This window comes from Brachyhypopomus gauderio, chromosome 2, assembly GCF_052324685.1.
Source record: "Brachyhypopomus gauderio isolate BG-103 chromosome 2, BGAUD_0.2, whole genome shotgun sequence".
Lineage (NCBI taxonomy): Eukaryota > Metazoa > Chordata > Actinopteri > Gymnotiformes > Hypopomidae > Brachyhypopomus > Brachyhypopomus gauderio.
Window position 1 is genome coordinate 30907933 of NC_135212.1, and position 22338 is coordinate 30930270.

At 42.4% G+C, this 22338-nt stretch overlaps 1 protein-coding gene across 1 annotated transcript in view; it reads left to right on the forward strand.

Annotated features, from left to right (window-relative positions):
* Window positions 1-22338, forward strand: part of nnt2 (nicotinamide nucleotide transhydrogenase 2) — a 63326-nt gene that overhangs the window by 1457 nt on the left and 39531 nt on the right. The window contains exons 3-11 of the mRNA XM_076993955.1: window positions 1178-1395; window positions 1655-1742; window positions 4845-4933; window positions 5008-5195; window positions 5319-5452; window positions 5657-5848; window positions 16210-16363; window positions 16468-16629; window positions 16910-17020. Of these exons, the coding sequence (XP_076850070.1) occupies window positions 1178-1395; window positions 1655-1742; window positions 4845-4933; window positions 5008-5195; window positions 5319-5452; window positions 5657-5848; window positions 16210-16363; window positions 16468-16629; window positions 16910-17020 (1336 nt within the window). The remainder of the gene's footprint in view (window positions 1-1177; window positions 1396-1654; window positions 1743-4844; window positions 4934-5007; window positions 5196-5318; window positions 5453-5656; window positions 5849-16209; window positions 16364-16467; window positions 16630-16909; window positions 17021-22338) is intronic.

Consider the following 22338-nt stretch of genomic DNA (forward strand, 5'->3'; position numbering starts at 1 on the left):
AATCAGTATAGGATGGTCTGATGGTGGTATGGTGTGATGATGGTATGGTCTGATGGTGGTATGGTGTGATGATGGGATGGTCTGATGGTGGTATGGTGTGATGATGGGATGGTATGATGGTGGTATGGTGTGATGATGGGATGGTATGATGGTGGTATGGTGTGATGATGGGATGGTCTGATGGTGGTATGGTGTGATGATGGGATGGTATGATGGTGGTATGGTGTGATGATGGGATGGTCTGATGGTGATATGGTGTGATGATGGGAGGGTCTGATGGTGGTATGGTGTGATGATGAGAAGGTCTGATGGTGGTAAGGTGTGATGATGGTATGGTCTGATGGTTGTATGGTGTGACGATGGGATGGTCTGATGGTGGTATGACGTGATGATGGGATGGTCTGATGGTGGTATGGTGTGATGATGGGATGGTATGATGGTGGTATGGTGTGATGATGGGATGGTCTGATGGTGGTATGGTGTGATGATGGGATGGTATGATGGTGGTAAGGTGTGATGATGAGAAGGTCTGATGGTGGTAAGGTGTGATGATGGTATGGTCTGATGGTTATATGGTGTGACGATGGGATGGTCTGATGGTGGTAAGGTGTTATGATGGGATGGTCTGATGGTGGTATGGTGTGATGATGGGATGGTCTGATGGTGGTACGGGGTGATGATGGGATGGTCTGATGGGGTATGGTGTGATGATGGGATGGTCTGATGGTGGTATGGCATGATGATGGGATGGTCTGATGGTGGTATGGTGTGACGATGGGAGGGTCTGATGGGCCTATTGTGGGATGGTCTGATAGTAAGATGATAGTCTAATGATGTAATGGTCTATGATACTATACTGTGACACTGCTAAGAATGATTTCATCTTTTGACTAGAACTTGAATGGCGAGTGCATTTCAGATGTTGAATATTAACCCTTTTGGGCATGTAGTAAATAAGCCTTGTTGACAATTTCAGTGGAAGACAGCCATTGTGCTGTTCAGGAGTTTGTTATTGCCTTTAGAAAGTGATTAGTGAATTGTTGTGATAGGTAAATGATTCATGTGGTGCTTAGCATTTTTTCCGTGTTGAGTAGGTGCTAATTGTGAGAGGGCCTTTGTTTAATGACGTTGTAGTGCAGATGTAAGGGTCTGTGTTTAACAAGGCTCTGTGGTTCAGGTACGAGGACCTGTATTTAATGAGGCTCTGGGGGTCCATGAGGCAGACCTGCTAAAGCCCAGATCCACATTGGTCAGCTTCATCTACCCAGCGCAGAACCCCGAGCTCATGGACAAGCTTGCGAAACAGCACAGCACCGTGCTTGCCATGGACCAGGTTCCCCGGGTAACCATTGCCCAGGGTTATGATGCTCTCAGCTCCATGGCCAACATTGCAGGGTGAGATTTGTTAGCATATTTTCTCTCTCTCACTTTCTCTCCCTCTTCTGTTTGTTCTTCTAGGCTCAATTTCTCTCTCTGAAATCAGCACATATTATTTTAAGGATACATTAAGTTGCTTAAGTGCAATCTTTCAGTAATGTTTGTTTATATTGTCACACACACACACACACACACACACACACACACACACACACACACACACACACACACACACACACACACACACATAAAGTGCAGAATTGCTGTGTTCATACAGGTATAAAGCAGTGGTTCTTGCTGCAAACAACTTTGGAAGGTTTTTCACTGGTCAAATTACAGCAGCAGGAAAAGTGCCCCCAGCAAAGGTACTGCATCTCTCTGCATCTCTCTCTCTCTCTCTCTCTCTCCACACACACACACACACACACACACACACACACACACACACATACACATATTTACAGTTTGTATATTTAGAGTTTTTTTGCAAAAAGAAAAAGCAAACTCTATAAACTCTTGCCAAAACCATATTTTTGCATCCAAACTCGACACAAATATTAGATGAACAGTCTTTCCTATGTGACAACTACACACTCATGTGACAAATGGAAAAAATTACTACAGTGTGTTTGAGTGCTCAGTGAGTGTTCAGTGTGTAGTCTGCTGTAAAGGTCTGTCATAGTACTCACATATACATGAATATTCACAAATATACAGGATTTTAAAGCATATTCAGACCATTTACACCATAAAGTGAAACACAATTACAAGGGGAAGATGTATTTAGGTTTTGAACACTACAGCAACACGTTGTATATATTGTAAACACACGGATAGCAAAAACTACAAAAAAAGAAAGAAAAACAAGAAAACAAAATAGGTTTGTAACTCCAGCATGCAAAATTAGGGTGCATTTTGTGTTGCTTTTGGCGATGTCCTCTCGATGGCGATGTCCTCTCCAGCATGACAGCAGGGCACCAGCAGATGCTCCCTCATCAATGTCACCTCAAGCTTACTCGCCTGCTGAATGGATTTGTAGGACAGTATGAAATAGGCATAACGTTATCAGTAGTGTGTAGCACAGGACACCAGAATAAAGTATCAATGAGTGAATAGCCGAAGTATGCTTGAACATATTCATAGTGCAGTTGTTTCACACTGTCAGTGTATATAGCCTCACTGAATCAATGTTGCTGATGGTGATAAGATAAGATAATCATTTATTAATCCCTCAGCGGGGAAATTTGCATTGTTACAGCAGCAGAGAATAGTGTCAGGAAATACACATATATAAGATTCAGATATACAAGAGAAATAAATAAACAGTATAAATATGCAATGTATGTAGTTCTAACAGTTATGGTTATTGCACATGGTAGATTAAATATTGCACATGGTAGAACAGTAAGAGCAGTAAAGAACAGTGAGCAGTTTGTTGTACAGTACAGATGAGTTATGGAGAGCAGTGGCTGTTGTACAGTCTGACAGCAGCTGGAAGGAAGGACCTGCGGTATCTCTCCTTCACACAGCGCGGGTGCAGCAGCTGATGTTGTCAGTAATGATATGGTGTTGTAGTTGTCAGAGAGGTATACTATTGTTTGCTTTGACCATACCAATTGGTGGTGCACGAAGACGGCTATCCACCTCAGAATAGAAAAAGGCCATGGTCAGTATATAAAAACATGATGTAGTAAATGTAAAAAATGTAAATGTGCCATATTTTGTCAATTGTGATTTTTACACCCCAATCGAAATTTGTCCTCCGCTTTTAACCCATCTGTGCAGTCAGAACACACACACACTAGTGATTATGTAGAGAGGATAGGTCTACTTATCTATTCTCATTTCAAAATGTCTGGCTGATTCTACAGTGTAGCAGCACAGATTAGGCTGGACCCTTTGCCTCCAGAAATCTCAATGCATGGTTGAACACATGGTCAATCAGAGTGGCTCTGTTTTCTTCCATTTCGGTTGCTCGTCCTCTTTCTTTTCTTCTTCTCTCTTCATCATCATTTCTGTGCAGTATTGGACTCCAATGATGTGCAAACCAAGTGTAATGGATGTAAAGCAGCAGGAGGCGAAGTGGGAGTTGGATCATCTTTAATATCCATAATGAAGTTGAAATGTACAGCTCACACATGAAGTGAAAAACAAAAGGTGCTGCAATTTCACATGTACTCTCTAAATAAACAGACATTGAAAACCGGCACGCAAAGAGAAACTCCGGGCAGGCTCGCTCATGCAGGTGCTGACTCTCTCTCCCTCTCTGAGCTGGAAAAATACACAGCACTGAACAACGGCACCTGCCGGGCTTTTCAAGGAGAGAATAAATGAGGAACATATGTGTAGCAGAGGGCATATCAGTATATAGGAGATTGTGAACAGAGGTGGAAGAGGTGGAGCATTGGGTCTTAGGCGTCTCCCCTGACCTCCGAGACCAGCCTACCTTGACACCAGTATTTGCAACTTGTGGCCTCTTTATAGGGATTAGGCTCTGATGTCTAAAGATTTGTAAATATTAGCTAGAAGTGTTTTCACCTGTGAGGAATGAGTTTGGATTTTGGTAGGTGGGTTTAGCAGTTGCGCCCTGGTGTCAGTACTAGCAATCCTGCCTCTCACCAGCGGAGGTCTCTATCTGCGGAAGACTGATTGTCTTCACCTGTTTCCCTTCAATTCATCTTCCTATTTAGCCTCCCACGGCACCTCAAGTGTTTGCAAAGTATTGCCACTGTTTTCAGCATGCATACCAACCCGTTTCCACATTGTCAAGCTCTTTAAGGTTTTGAACTACTTTTCACATTTCTCTGGTTTTTGCCCTTTTTGTCTTAAGCTCCCTCTCTGCTCACTGGTTTTGACCCTCGCTACGTTTGACCTCGCTATATCTATTTCTAATAGAGACTGTTATTATTCTTATCTGCACATGGATCCAAGTGTGTTCCCTGACCCCCAGGGGACATGGCAGTGTTTTCCAAAAGAAACACATGGTTTTACGGTTTTGAATGTTGTGTCTTATGCAAATAACTGTGTTTAATGGGTTAGTTGTACCACTTTTTGGATCTTAGCAACTACAAAAAAGCTGTAAGCATACATTCACATTAAACTTTTATGCCTTTAACTCACACCAACAGATATGTGCATATGACTTGTACAGTTAAGCATGTAAAACTGCTTAACATCAACTGCCAACATTGTCGTTCCTTCTCATCACAGTGATGTTGTTTCTCCAGGACAGGGTGCTATATTTTATAACACAGCACCCAACATCAGACATGTTTATTGTGCAAACAGACAATAAACACACATACACACCCTTCACCAATACTCCATATGCTCACAGACTCGCACATACACACATAACTTGTGATTCATAAACCTTCCTTTTTGGTGTTGTGTTCTGCATTGTGTGTGTGCGTGCATGCGTATGTCTGTGGCTGTGGGGGTGTGTGTGGATATGTGTGTGTGTGTAGGTGCTGGTAATTGGTGGTGGAGTAGCTGGTCTAGCAGCTGCAGGTGCAGCAAAGTCTATGGGAGCCATCGTCAGAGGCTTTGACACAAGGTAGAGAGCAGAGCTGTGTGGTCTGGAAGCTCTTTCGACTGTTGGGCAGAAGCTCACTCTATCTCTGTTCATAGGCCAGCAGCCTTGGAGCAGTTCAAGTCTTTTGGGGCAGAACCATTGGAGGTGGATGTGAAGGAATCTGGGGAAGGAGTTGGTGGTTACGCCAAAGAGATGTCTAAGGAGTTCATCGAGGCAGAGATGGCTCTGTTCGCCAAGCAATGCAAAGATGTGGACATTGTCATAAGCACAGCCCTCATTCCTGGTTAATACGCACAAACACACACACACACACACACACACACACACACACACACACACACACACACACACACACACACACACATCCTCATGAGCATGTGCCTCATTCCTGTTACTACACACACAGGTAAGAGAGCTCCAGTGTTGATCACCAGGGAGATGGTGGAGAGCATGAAGGATGGGTCTGTGGTTGTGGACCTGGCTGCAGAGACTGGAGGAAACATTGAGACCACAAAACCTGGAGATCTATATGTGTATAAGGTCAGAATACACACACACACACACACACACACACACTCAGAAGCAGGAGTTTTGTTAAAAAAAAAAAACCCACATATGCTTTCCTGCATATATAGGAGATATAGGCTGTTAAAGGTGATTTCTTCTCTTGTGGGCTTGTATCTATAAAAAATAAATACAAATAAGTTATGAATCTAAATGTGTGGAAATTGTCTCTGTCCACAGGGAGTGACACACATTGGTTACACAAACCTGCCAAGTCGGTTGGCAACGCAGGCCAGTGTCCTGTACTCTAACAATGTGCTGAAGCTACTGAAGGCTGTAAGCCCTGATAAAGACTTCTTCCACTTCCAGCCCTCGGACCAGTTTGACTACGGCACCATTGACCACGTGATCAGAGGCACCGTCGTCATGCATGTGCGTTGGCCACCTCTTTGGTTTGTTAATATCAGAGCATGTGAGTGGAACAGCAGAAAATTCCACTCTTGCACTTGCAGGTTCCCTCATTCTCATTCCTCCCCTTTCCTCATTCCCATTCCTCCCATTTTCTCATTCCCATTCCTTGCTTACTCCTCACTAAGAGCGCTCCGCAGTCTCTCTGTTCCTTCCACTCCAACTCCTCTCAAAACTTTCTATTTCCTGCTCCTTGTTCCCTGCTTAAAGAAAAAAATACTGTATTTTGATATGTATTTAAAAAAAATTTATAAAGTAACAAAATGAGACAGGAAACACCACTGTAAGAAAGATGCCATGCTTTACTGCAGTAAAGGAAAACCAGCAGCAGACATTTTACCAAAACCAGAGACTGTATCAGTCTCAGGGAGAGACTAGATCAATCTGCTCATCACTCTGATCTCTCTCTGCATTGCTCACATACTCTGGTTAATATAAACATTGCGCAGTATCTAACAGTAACTTCCAATGTGCATCAATCTGTAACGTCAGGGGCATCAGTGAGCAATGAGGCGGACACATGGATTGAGCAGAGCGAGGTTTATTAAGGGCAGATCCATAATCAGAGTCTGGGTCCATGGTCCAGGCTCAACAAGCCAACACTGAGATTCATAATAAAGTAAACAAAAGGAAAACGAGACAGACTAAACATAAACTGGAAGATAAACAGGCAGAGTTTACACAGTCACCAGAAAAGAGGCCAGACTAACTCATAACACTCACATCAATACGTGCAGTCAATACATTCAATAACCAGCAAGACAATGGACCAAACATGAGGTTTAAATACAAGACACTGACAAGAAACTAAACAAGGAACACATGCTACTGATAAGGATAGGCGGGGTTAGTAATCGTAAGGAGGGACAAAAGGGCATGGAAAAACACTGGTACAGGAAAGTGTGTCGCCCTCAGAGCTGATGAGGTAACCGGTCCACAGCACAGACCGTTAGTGCAGGTGAGAGTGGACCGGCTGGGGACGAGCCGCATGAAACCAGGCAAAGAGCCGCAGGTTGGCCACTCCTGTGTTATATTATAGTCTTTATTTCATTTTGGCTTAAACAATGTTATTGTAGTCATAATATAATTTCTGTCTAACGTTAACAATTTTTTATCTTGATCTCATTGAAATCCAATATAACAAAAGAAGTAGCCTGAAGTAACTTGAAGTTACAGTCCTCAAAAGATGTGCCAATAAAGATATGTTAGCCACTCACCTACTCCTCCCACCCACTTTTGTACAGTGTGATTAGATGGTATGACTGGACAACATGATTGGATTTTATGGGTATGATTGGATAGCATAATTGGATGGTTTGACTGGAGTGTTATTGAATGGTGTGACTGGATAGTGTGAATCGAGAGTATGACAGTGATTGACCAGTATTTCTATTACAGATTGAGACCACTGTGCACAGTTGGTTGAAAGCAGATAGCTGAGTCATTTGTAGATTTGCAGTGAGGTACTTGACATTCATTGTGTTTATGCAGTGGAATACAGTACATCTGAGTTGCATTTCAGAGCTGGTAGAGTTTGGCATTTCTTTGCCATGAAAGGCAAGTCTTTTAAATACACAACTGTCAACTTGTGTATTTTGCTTTCATATTGTGGTTTTCCTCATGCCACTAGGTAAGCCTACGTGCGTCTCTTAAATATGCATAATATTTAAAATGTTTGATTAATATTTAAATGTGACACTGAATCCTTCCCATGATATTTAATTAGATTTAACAATCAGTGCACACTTGGTGATCAATGTCTGAGTTTTATGTGTGTGCTTATCCATGTGTTTTGTGTAGGTGTGAGTGTGGATGTTAGTAATGATCACTAATGATGAGGTGTTCTTTTGTAAAAGGTCAATTTTCGAGTTGAGCTGTTTGGGGTTGTGTGCCTGAGTGTTTCATTGTCTGTTTTTGATGGGCTGTTTACAGTTGAATACATACTGCTGTGTATTACATTACTCTGCCATACCACAAAAAAAATTTAAAATTTTCTGTTATGAATTGAGAACTACTATGCACACATAGCAAAGCCCTCTTAAGCAGGACATTGATGGTTCTGTGGTGGATACCATAGATATTACTGCAGTTTTTTCACCATAATACTCATCTTTGTCTGCTGGAAGGTGTGAAGCAGCTGAAGTCAGTATTATCTGTATCAGACATTTGGATTCATGGGACTCTGTATAGAACTGAAATGAAATTTCCTTCGGGATCAATAAAGTATGTATCTATCTATCTATCTATCTGAACCTAGATGGAGGAATACACCATGATCTACCATGAGACATAGCAAGCATCACAGAGGCGGGCAGTGTTTACATGTACAGGAAGCTTTGTGTGAAACCTCAAAGATTAATGAGCCACACTTCTCATCTGACACTGAACTATTGTATGGTTAGCTGTATGGTCAGCTTGGTTACTTTGGGAATGTCTCTTGTGCAGCAGAGGGAGTGATAGCTGATAGCTCTTGTACGTCTCAAGACGCCTAGCCGCTTCTGCTGTTGACGGGCGAGCCCTTATGTCAGATAGCATCTCTAGTCAGACCATTCCCCTAGAGATGAGAATAGGGGAACACTTGGAGCACGCTTTATGTCATAAGTGCCCCTAAGACCAGACTGATCCTTGGGCTCCCATGGCTTCATCGCCACAATCCGGACATCGACTGGCTTAACTTGTTAATTAAGCAGTGGGGTTCAATCTGCCAGATGTCCTGCCTGGTGACAGATCATTACGGGCTTACGAAGCGTTCTAAAGTCGGTTCCTGCTGAGTATCACAGATGTAAGGAGGTTTTTAGCAAGTAAAATGCTAAGTTCTTACCACTTCACATGCCTTATGACATCGCCATTGATCTCCTGCCTTGTACTAGCCCCCCCAGGGGACAAATTTTCTCATTAGCCTAACCTGAAAGTAAGGCCATGGACTCTTGTATTGAGGAGTTCTTAGCAGCATATGCCTGACCTTGATCTCCCCTTCATTGTGGAGGTTGATGCTTCTGAGGCAGGGGTTGGGGCTATTCTGTCCCAACAATCGGGAAGCCCTCCTAATCTACACCCAGCAACTTTTACTCGCATCATCCCGGGTCCAAAAATGTGCAGCTCGATGCCCTCTCACGCTTGTGGGAATTCACCTCCGACTGCCTTTAATACGAAACCAATATTCCCTTCACAAAGATTGTGTCTCCCATCCAGTGAGATGTTGAAACCACTGTTAAACAAGCATTGGCATGACAGACAGACCCTGGAGGAGGTCCCAATGGTCGGCTCTATGGCCCAACACGGATTTGGGGAAAGGTCATGGAATGGGCCCATGCTTCACCTTTTGCTGCTCACCCCAGTGTGCAATGCACCATTCAGCTCATTCGGCATCACTTTTGGTGGCCCAGTATGGACCAAACTTCAGTTTTATGGCAGCATGTGAGGTGTGCGCTCGGGGTAAGACCTCGTGGTCTAAGCCTCTGGGACTTCTCCACCCACTACCCGTTCCATCTCACCTATGAACTTCGTTACCGGATTGCTGCCCTCTTGAGGCAATACGGTAATTTTGGTTATTGTTGGCCGATTTTCCAAATCCAGCAAGTTCGTAGCCTTACCTAAACTCTCCTCTGCTCGGGAGACCACTACCATATTCTGGATGTGGTGTCCGACCGTGGACCCCAATTCACTAGTCGGTTCTGGGGGGTGTTTCTTGAGCTCCTGGGAACCAAAGCCAGCCTCTCATCTGGCTTTCACCCCCAAAGCAATGGTCCATCTGAACGCATCAACCAGGACCTTGAGCAGATGCTCCGATGCCTAGGCCTCCTCCAACCCTTTTGCCTGGTCTGTCCAGCTGATGTGGGCGGAGTATGCCCATAACACCCTCTGGCACTCATCGTTGGGCATGTCACCCTTTGAATGCCTATACGGGTATGCTCTGCCCATGTTTGCAGACCAGGAGAAGGAGGTGGCCATGCCTGGTGCGATGGCCCTGGTTCGCCACTGAAGGCTGACCTGGCAGTGGGCCCATAAGGCCTTGCTCAAAGCCACATCAGGTCAGAAACATAACAGTGATATGCGTTGCCTCCCAGCTCTGTCATTTCGTCTGGGGCAGTAGCTTTGGCTGTCCTCTAAGGACCTGCCGGTTTGAAGTGGGACCCAGAAGTTGGCCCCGTGTTTCCTGGGCCCCTTCAAGGTGGTTCGACAGGTCAACCCCATTTCTTACCATCTGGCACTCTTTCCGTCCCTCTAGGTGCACCTGGTGTTCCAAGTATCACAGCTCCATTTGCTCTTGTGTGGTCTGCTCCGTGCTCTGGCACCGCCTGCTCCCCATATTATTGATGGACCCTTATGATACACTGTCCGCCATTTGTTGGACATCCGCCGGGTCTGGGGTCGGAAACAGTTTTTAGTAGCCTGGGAGGGGTATGGGCCGGAGGAACGCTTGTGGGTTCTGGCCAGTTAGATTCTGGAACCCGACTTTATCTGGGATTTCCAAAAGGACAGGACGATCGCTTTGGGCCTGCGGGGTTTCGGGTCTAGAGGAGGAGGTCTGTCAGGGTTGACTCCAGGGTGGCTCCTTCTGCTGGTACTGGGGAGGAGCTTGCAAGGTAATTCCCGTCAGCACAATCAGTGGTGATGGGCTGCAGCTGTCTTTCTCCCTATTTAGGAAGCACAGTTGCAGTCTGTCACTGCTGAGTTGTTGGTAGTTGTTGCTATGAGCAGTTAGCCCTTTCCTGCTGGTACCGTGTTGCAGTATCTGGTATCATCCACTTTGTCTCTCCTACTCCTGCCCTGCTCTCACCAGAGGAGGAACAGCCTCTCCGATCTAAACCTGTGTTCTGTTATTGGATTGGATATTATTACAGTCCATAACAAACACCATGTTCAAGCACAAGCAGTGGTGGACGAAGTACACCAATTATGTACTTGAGTAAAAGTACAGTTACCTTGCATTGAATATTACTCAAGTAAAAGTAAAAGTATTCACCTCAATTTTTTACTTGAGTAGAAGTACAAAAGTATCTGCCTTCAAAAATACTTAAGTATTAAAAGTAAAAACCTTTTTTTTCTTAGCGTCACATCAAAACCCCTAGGCCTACTCGATCAAAAGGTGAACAGGAAACAGTGCCTTACATTTTCCTAGCAAACACAAAATACACAAAACTAGCCTATATTATCCTCGCAACATTCATCTCCAAACTTTATCCATATTAATAATTCACACTAGAAAGGTAGACAAGTGGACAAACAGTTTTATATAAAAACATAATTCACCACCAAACAGAACAATAATTTCGAACCGGTCACTTCAGTCCTAGCTTGGGGGACTTTTTCTGAGGTTCTACGTTGTCCACCACATGGCGGGACAGGGAAGCTAGAAGCTCTAGCACCTAAAACTAGAACTGTGTGCAGCCCAACCAACTGAACTCATAATATTAAACTTGGCCGAATAATTAATATAATAATAATCAGAGTTGCCAACTCTCACGCAATGAGCGTGAGACACACGCATTGACTGTCTTTACCAGAGACCGTTTTCACTCGCACTACACTTCACATACATCCGATTTCTCACACTGAAAAAAAATCTAGTTTATTTACCTCTGATCTACATCTATGATTCAATGAGTTACTAGTTCGCTGTGGCGCCAACCACTGGCGATCGATCGCGACATAATACTTAATTTGTGTCCAACAATTTACACTCGCCGCCACCCCCGCCAACATTTTACACACATGCCGCCGCCCCGCCCCCCAACCCTGATAATAATAATTTTAATAATAATTTTAATAATTTTGCTTCGCTCATATTTACTTGCCTTCGCCTCCCTCATAGGAATAAATTGCGAGGTTCGCTTCGCTTGGCCAAATTCGCGTGTATGTGTCCCCGGCTTTAACGTTTGATGTGGGAGTCTCCTATGTTAAACTGGCGCTTAGCATCTCCACAGATTGCAATTCGGGTACTAGCACACTGCTTTGGATAAAAGCATCTGTTAAATGTAGTGTACTTCAATGTGATATAATTAACAGGCACGGACGTAATTTTGGGGGGGATGGGGGGGACATGTCCCCCCCACTTTTTCAAAAGCCGGCTTTGGTCCCCCCCAGTTTTTACGGTTAAAACCAAATATTTAAATAGCGACGAATCCATGTCCCCCCCACTTTTGAAATCAAAATTACGTCCATGTTAACAGGGGTATATAAACCTACTAATCTAATGGTGAACTTACTTCGATGTGTTTTTTCAAGTTTGACAGCGAGTTCATAAATGATGACAGCGATGTGTTCTTCGGAATGCAGAGGAGGAATACGAATAATTCTTCTTTTCGAGGAATACAAACACTTCGGCTAAATAAGGCCAGGGGTGTTGGGGGAAGACATCTGTTGCAGCCATGTCAGATACTCCATTTAGCGTACAAATCTTAATCTCTTACTGAGCGCTGATTGGTTATAGTCTGTGACACGGTAGACTTTTACCTTTCGGTATTTTATTAAACGTTGATTTAAAAATGAAAAAGGAACGAGATGTTTCTGTAAATGTAACGAAGTGAAAAGTACAAATTTTCGCTTTGAAATGTAGTGAAGTAAAAGTATAAAGTCTTACCAAATAAAAGTACTTGAGTAAAGTACAGATACATGGAAATGTTACTTAAGTACAGTAACGAATTACATTTACTTAGTTACTGTCCACCACTGAGCACAAGTGCATATTGCACCAGGACATATTAGGCCACAGTTCAATGCTGAATTTTGTAGTTGTGTTGTTGGAGTTTTGGATAAACAGAAGACCTGAGTTGTCAACCGATCACCACATAGTGGTGAGTTGGATCAGAAGGCAGGGGTGTTTGATATTTAGGTCTGGTGTTTTGAGTCTTTCCTTTGGGGGAGTTTACCTAGAGCAGGGGTGTCTAAACTTTTTGCAGTGAGGGCCAGATTTGGTGAGGTGAACATGTGTGGGGGCCATCCATTCAGCCTGGCATTCCAGGGACAGGGAGGGATGTCCAACCATTCAGCCTTGTATTTTGCCACCTGCAGCTATAGTATATTATAGTATAGTATAGTATAGTATATTGTACACTGCCATCTTCTGGTGAAATATAAAAGAACTTTTTGGAGTCTACTGTCATCTTCTGGTGAAATATAAAATGCTGCTAAGCTCACGTTCTGCACGTTTTGAAATCTTGAACTTTTTCTGGGCACATTATTTCTGTGACTTTGATGAGGCACTGCTTTATGAAATCACAGACTAAGAATGGTTTGCCATGCTGGGCTATAAGTCTAGCAACTTCATAGCTTGCTGTTGTGGCTTTTTCCTGTATTTTGTTAGTACGTAAAAAAAAACTGTTGTTGAACTTGCAGGCTAGCTGCCATTTGCTAGACTTTCTGTGTTCGTTCGGGACTGGTGTACGAATTGATGTTTGGTGTCATAATGCTGACGAACATTTCATCACAGCGACAGCTTCATTGCAAATTAAACACATACACTTTCCATTTATTTCTTTCCCACCTTGTTTGAAATCTACATTCACTTGATATTTAGATTTTTTCAGTGCTGTCAATTCTGGTGACTCGCGATAAAAATATTTTCTTTGCTTAACTTTGTTTAGTGGAGAAGCACCATTTCCATGACTGGCTCTTTCTAGTGTTGAAACTGAGAAGTGCAACAGAGTTGAGCTCAAGCTTGTTGTACGGGCCATATTCAATTGTATTTTCAGAATTTGCAGCAGGCCAATGAAAACTGGACATTGGGCCGCAGTTGGCCCACAGGCTATAGTTTGATGTGGAGTTTCTGTGTTAGAGTTCTGACTTGTGTATGTTAAGTCTTGTTTATCATTTGTACTGCATATAGTTTCAAGTTCCTGAATTATGTTTTGTTTCATTGTCTTTGGAAAGTTATATAGTCCTGTTTGGTACATATTTTCTTATTCTGGTAGCCTGGTCTTCAGGTTAGTCTGTTTTGTTGTTTTCTATTCTGTGTCATCAATCCTGGTCATGACTTCACCATGTTTACCGTCTGTTTTAGTTTGTTTTATTTGGTCATTGTAATGCTGGAAAAAAAAACAGGAAACAGGGGCATCCAAATTCAGAAATGTAAGTTTATTTCCTGTTCTCAGATTATAAGAATGCCTCAAGCAGATGCGTGGGTTTGTAGTCTTCCGAGAGAGAGAGAGAGAGAGAGAGAGGCTCCAGATCTGCGAGAGTCTAATGGGAAGAGCTGGGTCATGTCCAAATCATAGGGGCAGGCGGGTCTTGAGGTCTAAGGGGAAAGCAGAGGTCGGCACACATGAGAATGCACAGGAGAATAACGCTTGGTAAAACACAGTCCACATTACTTTACATTGAGACAGGTAAGCGTTTATATAGGACTGCTAATGAGATATATAGGGGCGTGCTAATGAGAAGAAGTGATACTAGTACTCTGGTGACTAGGGACTTGGATGGTGAGATGCACCACTAGGTGGCACTAGGGAGCCTACAGAAGGGTTGGAATGTGTGTGACGTGACAGTCATCATGCTTTGTCATCCTCATTCTCTTCCTGTTAGTTCTGTCATGTTGAAAAAGTGTGTTCATTCTGAAACCCGATCAATAAACCTTGCTCTTCACCACATGTGTCCATCTCCTGAGAGTTCAGAGAAGGCATTTAATTGTGTCCTTCTGGGATTCTTCTTGGGGGTGCTTCTGGAGTATAGGCTACTGGGCCCGCTGCTACAGGCTATCCTTTGTTGCTGTACAAATGGAGCAGCAGCATCGCATCGTATGGCCAGCAGTAAGTCAGACTGGTTTCCAGTTGGAGTGGGACTCCATCAGTACTGTTCTTTGTCACAGATTCTGTTCATAGCTTTTATGGACAAATATCATTGTGTAGCCAAGTGGCAAAGGATGTTGTGTTTGGTGGCTGCAGGATTCCTTGTCTCCATTTTGCAGATGATGTGGTCCTGTTGGCATCATCAGGCCAGGACCTCCAACTCTCGCTGGATCAGTTTGCAGCTGTGTGTGAGATGGCGGTGATGAGAATCAGCACCTCTAAAACCAAAAGGCATCAATCTATGTTCTGACTCTCACCTATGGTCATAAGCCTTGGGTAGTGGCAGAAAGAATGAGATTACAAGTACACTAAATGAATTTCCCCCACAGGGTGTCCATGCTCTCCAAGATATGGTGAGGAGTTTGCTCATCCGGGAGAGAGTCGGAGTATAGCCGCTGCTCTTCCATGTAGAGAGGAGCCAGTTGAGGTGTTTGGGTTATCTGCCCTCTGGGCGCTTTCCTGGTGAGGTGTTCCGGGCATGTCCAAATGGGAGGAGACTCCAGGGAAGACCCAGGACACGCTGGAGAGATTATATTTCTTGGCTGTCCTGGGAACGAGTTGTAAGAGGTGGCTTGGGAGGGGGAAACCTGGGCCTCTTTACTTAGGCTACTGCCCCCATGAACCGGACCCAAATAAGCGGATGTAAATTAATAGATAGCGGAACGATTTACTATTTAGTTTAATGTGTCAAAGTATCGATTTCATGTTGTATTTGTTAATCTATTTTATACCTCTGTACAAAAGTTCTGTCATGGTACAGGGGTTACACTGTACCTGTAACCCCAGGACTGCCACACCTGCTGAACATAGGGCTTCCAGGGTGGCATCCTGGAAACCTGTTTGATTGTGTGCCTGTTTTTGTCTATCCCCGTGTTTCTCCCAAACCCTCCCTTTTGTGGCTGTTATGGTGACTGTGTCTTTGTGTGTGTCTGTGACTGTCCCGGTGTTTGTCCCATCTGTTTCCTTCTCTGTTCCTGGGAAGATGGTTTTAGATTGTTCCTTTGGCGGACTCTCCCCAATTTCAGGGTTTCTTTGTGCTGGTGTTTTTGTGTTTTAGCCCCGCCCTTCGTTGCGGATCTGGGGCTGAACTGCTAGTACTGGGCATTCTGGGAGGAACTGCCCCAGTGTAAAGCACTTCTGTCTGTGGTGTGTGTGTTTCCATCTGTGTCATTCGTGTTATTCATCGCACCTGTCTCTTGTCTCTACTGCACCTGTGTCTTGTTGTCATCAGTGTATTTAAGCAGTGTGTTGTCTGCCTTCTTTGTCAGTCTTTGTTTTACTTGGTGTCATTGCTGTATTCAATGTTAAAAATAAATGATGCGTGTACGGATGCATCTCTGCTTGGCATGCTTCCTCAAGTCTCACATTACATAGAAATATAGTATTTCACTAGGATTTTTTTTCAGTTCTGCTATTTATGTGTGTTTAACAGCTCAGGGCACAAAGGGCCCTGCACTGTAATGTTCATTTCATTGTTTTACTTTGGAAACACACACACACACACACAGACTAAAACCACATTTTATTACCTAATTCCAGGATGGCAAAAATATGTTCCCTGCCCCCCTTCCAAAAACCATCCCTCCTCCAGTACCAGCCAAACAGAAGACAGTTGCAGAGCTGGAAGCAGAGAAAAGGGGGAAAATTTCACCTTTCAGGCGAACAATGACCTCAGCTAGTGTTTACACAGCAGGTACCACAGACATACGCACACACACACATACACATGTGCACCTGCACAAACAAATAAAAAATATGTACAAAACAAGCTACATGTTTGTGTGTCTTTGTATCCAGGGGTGGCTACAGTGTTGGGGTTGGGAATCATCTCCCCCAATGCAGCATTCGCACAGATGGTGACCACGTTTGGCCTGGCTGGAATTGTGGGGTACCACACTGTATGGGGGGTCACACCTGCTCTGCACTCTCCCCTAATGTCGGTCACCAATGCCATCTCAGGCCAGTTTCTCTTCCTTCTCACACACACACAAAAACAATGAAACTGCCATCAGTCAAAGTCCTGAAAGGGCTTCTTAAGTGAGATGATCTAAAGCCACTAATAACATTAGTTGTAAGTGACAGGCATTGGGACTTGATACTTTTTGTGAGGGTTTGTGTGTATGTGTGAGTTGTGTGTATGAGTGTGTGAAGGTCTGATATATGTGAGATGTGTGTATGAATGTGCAGGTCTAACTGTAGTGGAGACATTGGTGTTAATCATGACTGTGTCTATGTGCAGGTCTAACTGCAGTAGGGGGGTTGGTGCTGATGGGTGGAGGTCTTATCCCCTCCACTTTACCTGAGTCTCTAGCACTACTGGCAGCTTTCGTTTCCTCCATAAACATTGCAGGTGTGTAGCATACACCACATACTGTATTACAGACCAGTGTTAAACACACAATACATATTACATATTACAACACCTGTATTAAACACCACATGTATTACACACATGCATCGCAATGCAATGCCCTGATGAATGTTAAAACTCTAGAGCATACTCATTATACATACTGTATACTATATATAAATATACATACTATACAGACATCACAATTACATATACTATACACATTCACATATTATATGCAAAGACCTTACATCATACACACTACACATTCACATATACATATACTATACACACTGTATGTAGAATACACACACACACACACACACACACACACACACACACACATATATTAGGGGTGGGCATAGATACATTTTTTTAATCTAGATTAATCTCATTGAGATCTTGATTATTAATCTAGATTAAAATGGCTCATTCAGAATGTGTGTGCTACCCAAGTAATGACTAAAAGTCAGTTTTTGAGATAGGGTTTCTTAATACAGAGGGTGCATTAGACAAGGGGCTCATCTCCTGTTTCCAAAATGCATCAATGACTGCTTGAGAAAGCTGTTGTACTTTGATACTTGAAGAAAAAAAACATGCTCAATAAAATGTACTCGTGTTCAACGGTTTATTCAGTTAAACATGAAAATAGTACTGTAAGCCTACATACTTTAAGAGGGCATATTCAGTCAAACATACATTTGTAAGCCTACATACTGTACATTAAAAGAGGTTGATAACATGTTTATTCAGGTAAACATGAGATTTGAACTGTAAGCCAACATTTAGTACAAGGGCTCGATAACCTGTTTTCGACGGCGGCGACTCTTCTCCTGGGCTGCATCAGTGCTTGACCCAGCGTCAGCAGCATTAGCAAACGGGTGCTTTGCTTTTAAATGGTACTTCAGACTGCGCAATTTGGTTAGGAATACACCCGAGCTAAACTATCAACGTGAAAGTCATCATAGTTTTCTTACTTATTATGACCCAGCTCCCAAACCAACTTTAAGAATAGATTAATGGCGATATTTTTATATCGCCCGATAAGAGTATCACATTATCGAACGCCGTTAACGCTGATAACGGCCCACCACTAATTAATATATAGGCTATAGATATCCTGTTCTATATATATATTTCCTATCTATCTATCTATCTATCTATCTATCTATCTATCTATCTATCTATCTATATATATATATATATATATATATATATATATATATATATATATATATATATATATATATATATATATATATATATATATACAGTTGTGCTCAAAAGTTTACATACCCTGGCAGAATTTTTGCTTTCTTGGCCTTTTCTCAGAGAATATTAATGATAACACACAAACCTTTTTTCCACTCATGGATAGTAGGTGGGTGAAGCCATTTATTGTCCAACCACTGTGTTTTCGGTTTTTAAATTATAATGACAACCAAACACATCCAAATGATCCTGATCAAAAGTTTACATACCCCAGTTCTTAATACCGTGTATTGCCCCCTCTAACATCAATGACAGCTTGAAGTCTTTTGTGGTAGTTGTGGATGAGGCTCATTATTTTCTCAGATGGCAACGCTGCCCATTCTTCTTGGCAAAAAGCCTCCAGTTCCTGTAAATTCCTGGGCTGTCTTGCATGAACTGCATGCTTGAGATCTCCCCAGAGTGACTCAATGATGTTGAGGTCAGGAGACTGAGATGGCCACTCCAGAACCTTCACTTTGTTCTGCTGTAGCCAATGACACGTTGACTTGGCCATGTGTTTTGGATCGTTGTCATGTTGGAACGTCCAAGTGTGTCCCATGCGCAGCTTCCGGGCTGATGAATGCAAATTTGCTTCCAGTATTTGCTGATAACGTGCTGCATTCATCTTTCCTTGAACTTTGACCAAGTTTCCTGTGCCTTTGTAACTCACACATCCCCAAAACATCAGCGATCCACCTCCATACTTTACAGTAGGAATGGTGTTCCTTTCATCATAAGCCTTGTTGACACCTCTCCAAATGTAACGTTTATGGTTGTGGCCAAAAAGTTCAATTTTGGTCTCATCACTCCAAATTACATTGTTCCAGAAGTTTTGGGGCTTGTCTCTGTGTTGTTTGGCGTATTGTAGACGAGACACTTTTTGGAATTTGCGCAGTAATGGCTTTCTTCTGGCCACTCGACCATGCAGACCATTTTTCTTCAGGTGCCTCCTTACTGTGCATCTTGAAACAGCCACACCGCTAGTTTTCAGAGAGTCCTGGATTTCAGCGGATGTTATTTGTGGGTTTTTCTTTGCATCCCGAACAATTTTCCTGGCAGTTGTGGCTGAAATTTTTGTTGGTCTACCTGACCGTGGTTTGGTTTTTACAGAGTCCCCTGATTTTCCATTTGTTTATCACAGTTTGAACACTGCTGACTGGCATTATCAATTCCTTGGATATCTTTTTGTATCCCTTTCCTATTTTATACAGTTCAACTACCTTTTCCCGTAGATCCATTGACAATTCTTTTGCTTTCCCCATGACTCACAATCCAGAAACGTCAGTGGCTGGATGAAAGATGCAAGAGTCTGTCTGGATCCCAGAAACTCACTCAGCTTTTATGCACACACACTGATTACAAGCAAACAGGTCACAGGTGAGGATATTACCTTTAGTAGCCATTCAAACCCATTTGTGTCACCTTCTGTGCATGTTATCAGGCCAAAATCACCAGGGTATGTAAACTTTTGATCAGGGTCATTTGGATGTGTTTGGTTGTCATTATAATTAAAAAAGAGAAAACACAGTGGTTGGACAATAAATGGCTTCACCCAACTACTAACTATGAGTGGAAAAAAGGTTTGTGTGTTATCATTAATATTCTCTGAGAAAAGGCCAAGAAAGCAAAAATTCTGCCGGGGTATGTAAACTTTTGAGCACAACTGTGTATATATATATATATATATATATATATACAGTGGTGGACAGTAACTAAGTAAATGTAATTCGTTACTGTACTTAAGTAACATTTCCATGTATCTGTACTTTACTCAAGTACTTTTATTTGGTAAGACTTTATACTTTTACTTCACTACATTTCAAAGCGAAAATTTGTACTTTTCACTTCGTTACATTTACAGAAACATCTCGTTCCTTTTTCATTTTTAAATCAACGTTTAATAAAATACCGAAAGGTAAAAGTCTACCGTGTCACAGACTATAACCAATCAGCGCTCAGTAAGAGATTAAGATTTGTACGCTAAATGGAGTATCTGACATGGCTGCAACAGATGTCTTCCCCCAACACCCCTGGCCTTATTTAGCCGAAGTGTTTGTATTCCTCGAAAAGAAGAATTATTCGTATTCCTCCTCTGCATTCCGAAGAACACATCGCTGTCATCATTTATGAACTCGCTGTCAAACTTGAAAAAACACATCGAAGTAAGTTCACCATTAGATTAGTAGGTTTATATACCCCTGTTAACATGGACGTAATTTTGATTTCAAAAGTGGGGGGGACATGGATTCGTCGCTATTTAAATATTTGGTTTTAACCGTAAAAACTGGGGGGGACCAAAGCCGGCTTTTGAAAAAGTGGGGGGGACATGTCCCCCCCATCCCCCCCAAAATTACGTCCGTGCCTGTTAATTATATCACATTGAAGTACACTACATTTAACAGATGCTTTTATCCAAAGCAGTGTGCTAGTACCCGAATTGCAATCTGTGGAGATGCTAAGCGCCAGTTTAACATAGGAGACTCCCACATCAAACGTTAAAGCCGGGGACACATACACGCGAATTTGGCCAAGCGAAGCGAACCTCGCAATTTATTCCTATGAGGGAGGCGAAGGCAAGTAAATATGAGCGAAGCAAAATTATTAAAATTATTATTAAAATTATTATTATCAGGGTTGGGGGGCGGGGCGGCGGCATGTGTGTAAAATGTTGGCGGGGGTGGCGGCGAGTGTAAATTGTTGGACACAAATTAAGTATTATGTCGCGATCGATCGCCAGTGGTTGGCGCCACAGCGAACTAGTAACTCATTGAATCATAGATGTAGATCAGAGGTAAATAAACTAGATTTTTTTTCAGTGTGAGAAATCGGATGTATGTGAAGTGTAGTGCGAGTGAAAACGGTCTCTGGTAAAGACAGTCAATGCGTGTGTCTCACGCTCATTGCGTGAGAGTTGGCAACTCTGATTATTATTATATTAATTATTCGGCCAAGTTTAATATTATGAGTTCAGTTGGTTGGGCTGCACACAGTTCTAGTTTTAGGTGCTAGAGCTTCTAGCTTCCCTGTCCCGCCATGTGGTGGACAACGTAGAACCTCAGAAAAAGTCCCCCAAGCTAGGACTGAAGTGACCGGTTCGAAATTATTGTTCTGTTTGGTGGTGAATTATGTTTTTATATAAAACTGTTTGTCCACTTGTCTACCTTTCTAGTGTGAATTATTAATATGGATAAAGTTTGGAGATGAATGTTGCGAGGATAATATAGGCTAGTTTTGTGTATTTTGTGTTTGCTAGAAAAATGTAAGGCACTGTTTCCTGTTCACCTTTTGATCGAGTAGGCCTAGGGGTTTTGATGTGACGCTAAGAAAAAAAAGGTTTTTACTTTTAATACTTAAGTATTTTTGAAGGCAGATACTTTTGTACTTCTACTCAAGTAAAAAATTGAGGTGAATACTTTTACTTTTACTTGAGTAATATTCAATGCAAGGTAACTGTACTTTTACTCAAGTACATAATTGGTGTACTTCGTCCACCACTGTATATATATATACAGTGTATATATATATATATGTGTATATATATATATATATATATATATATATATATATATATATATATATATATATATATATATATATATATATATATATATTAGTGGTGGGCCGTTAACGGCGTTCGTTAATTTGTTACGCGCTTATCGGGCGATATAAAAATTATCGCTGTTAATCTATTCTTAAAGTTGGGTTGGGAACTGGGTCAAAATGGGTAAGCAAACTATGATGACTTTCAACTTGATAGTTTAGCTCGGCTGTATTCCTAACCAAATTGCACAGTAGGGGCGAGAACGAGATTTCAAACCTGTGAATTACAAATCGTACGTGTGTTTACATGGATGCCCCCACGAAGTCGCCAGGTTTGCTTCATGGAAAATTCATTTTTAGGAACGTAAAGTGTTACCGGAGCGGAGCTCGGAGCGGCCGTTTTCTGCATGGTCCTAGCGCTAGATTCGTCGCTATTTAAATATTTATTTTTAACCGTTAAAACTGCAGAGGACCAAAACCAGCTTTTGAAAAAGTCCCCCCCAAATTACGTCCGTGAGGTTAAATGT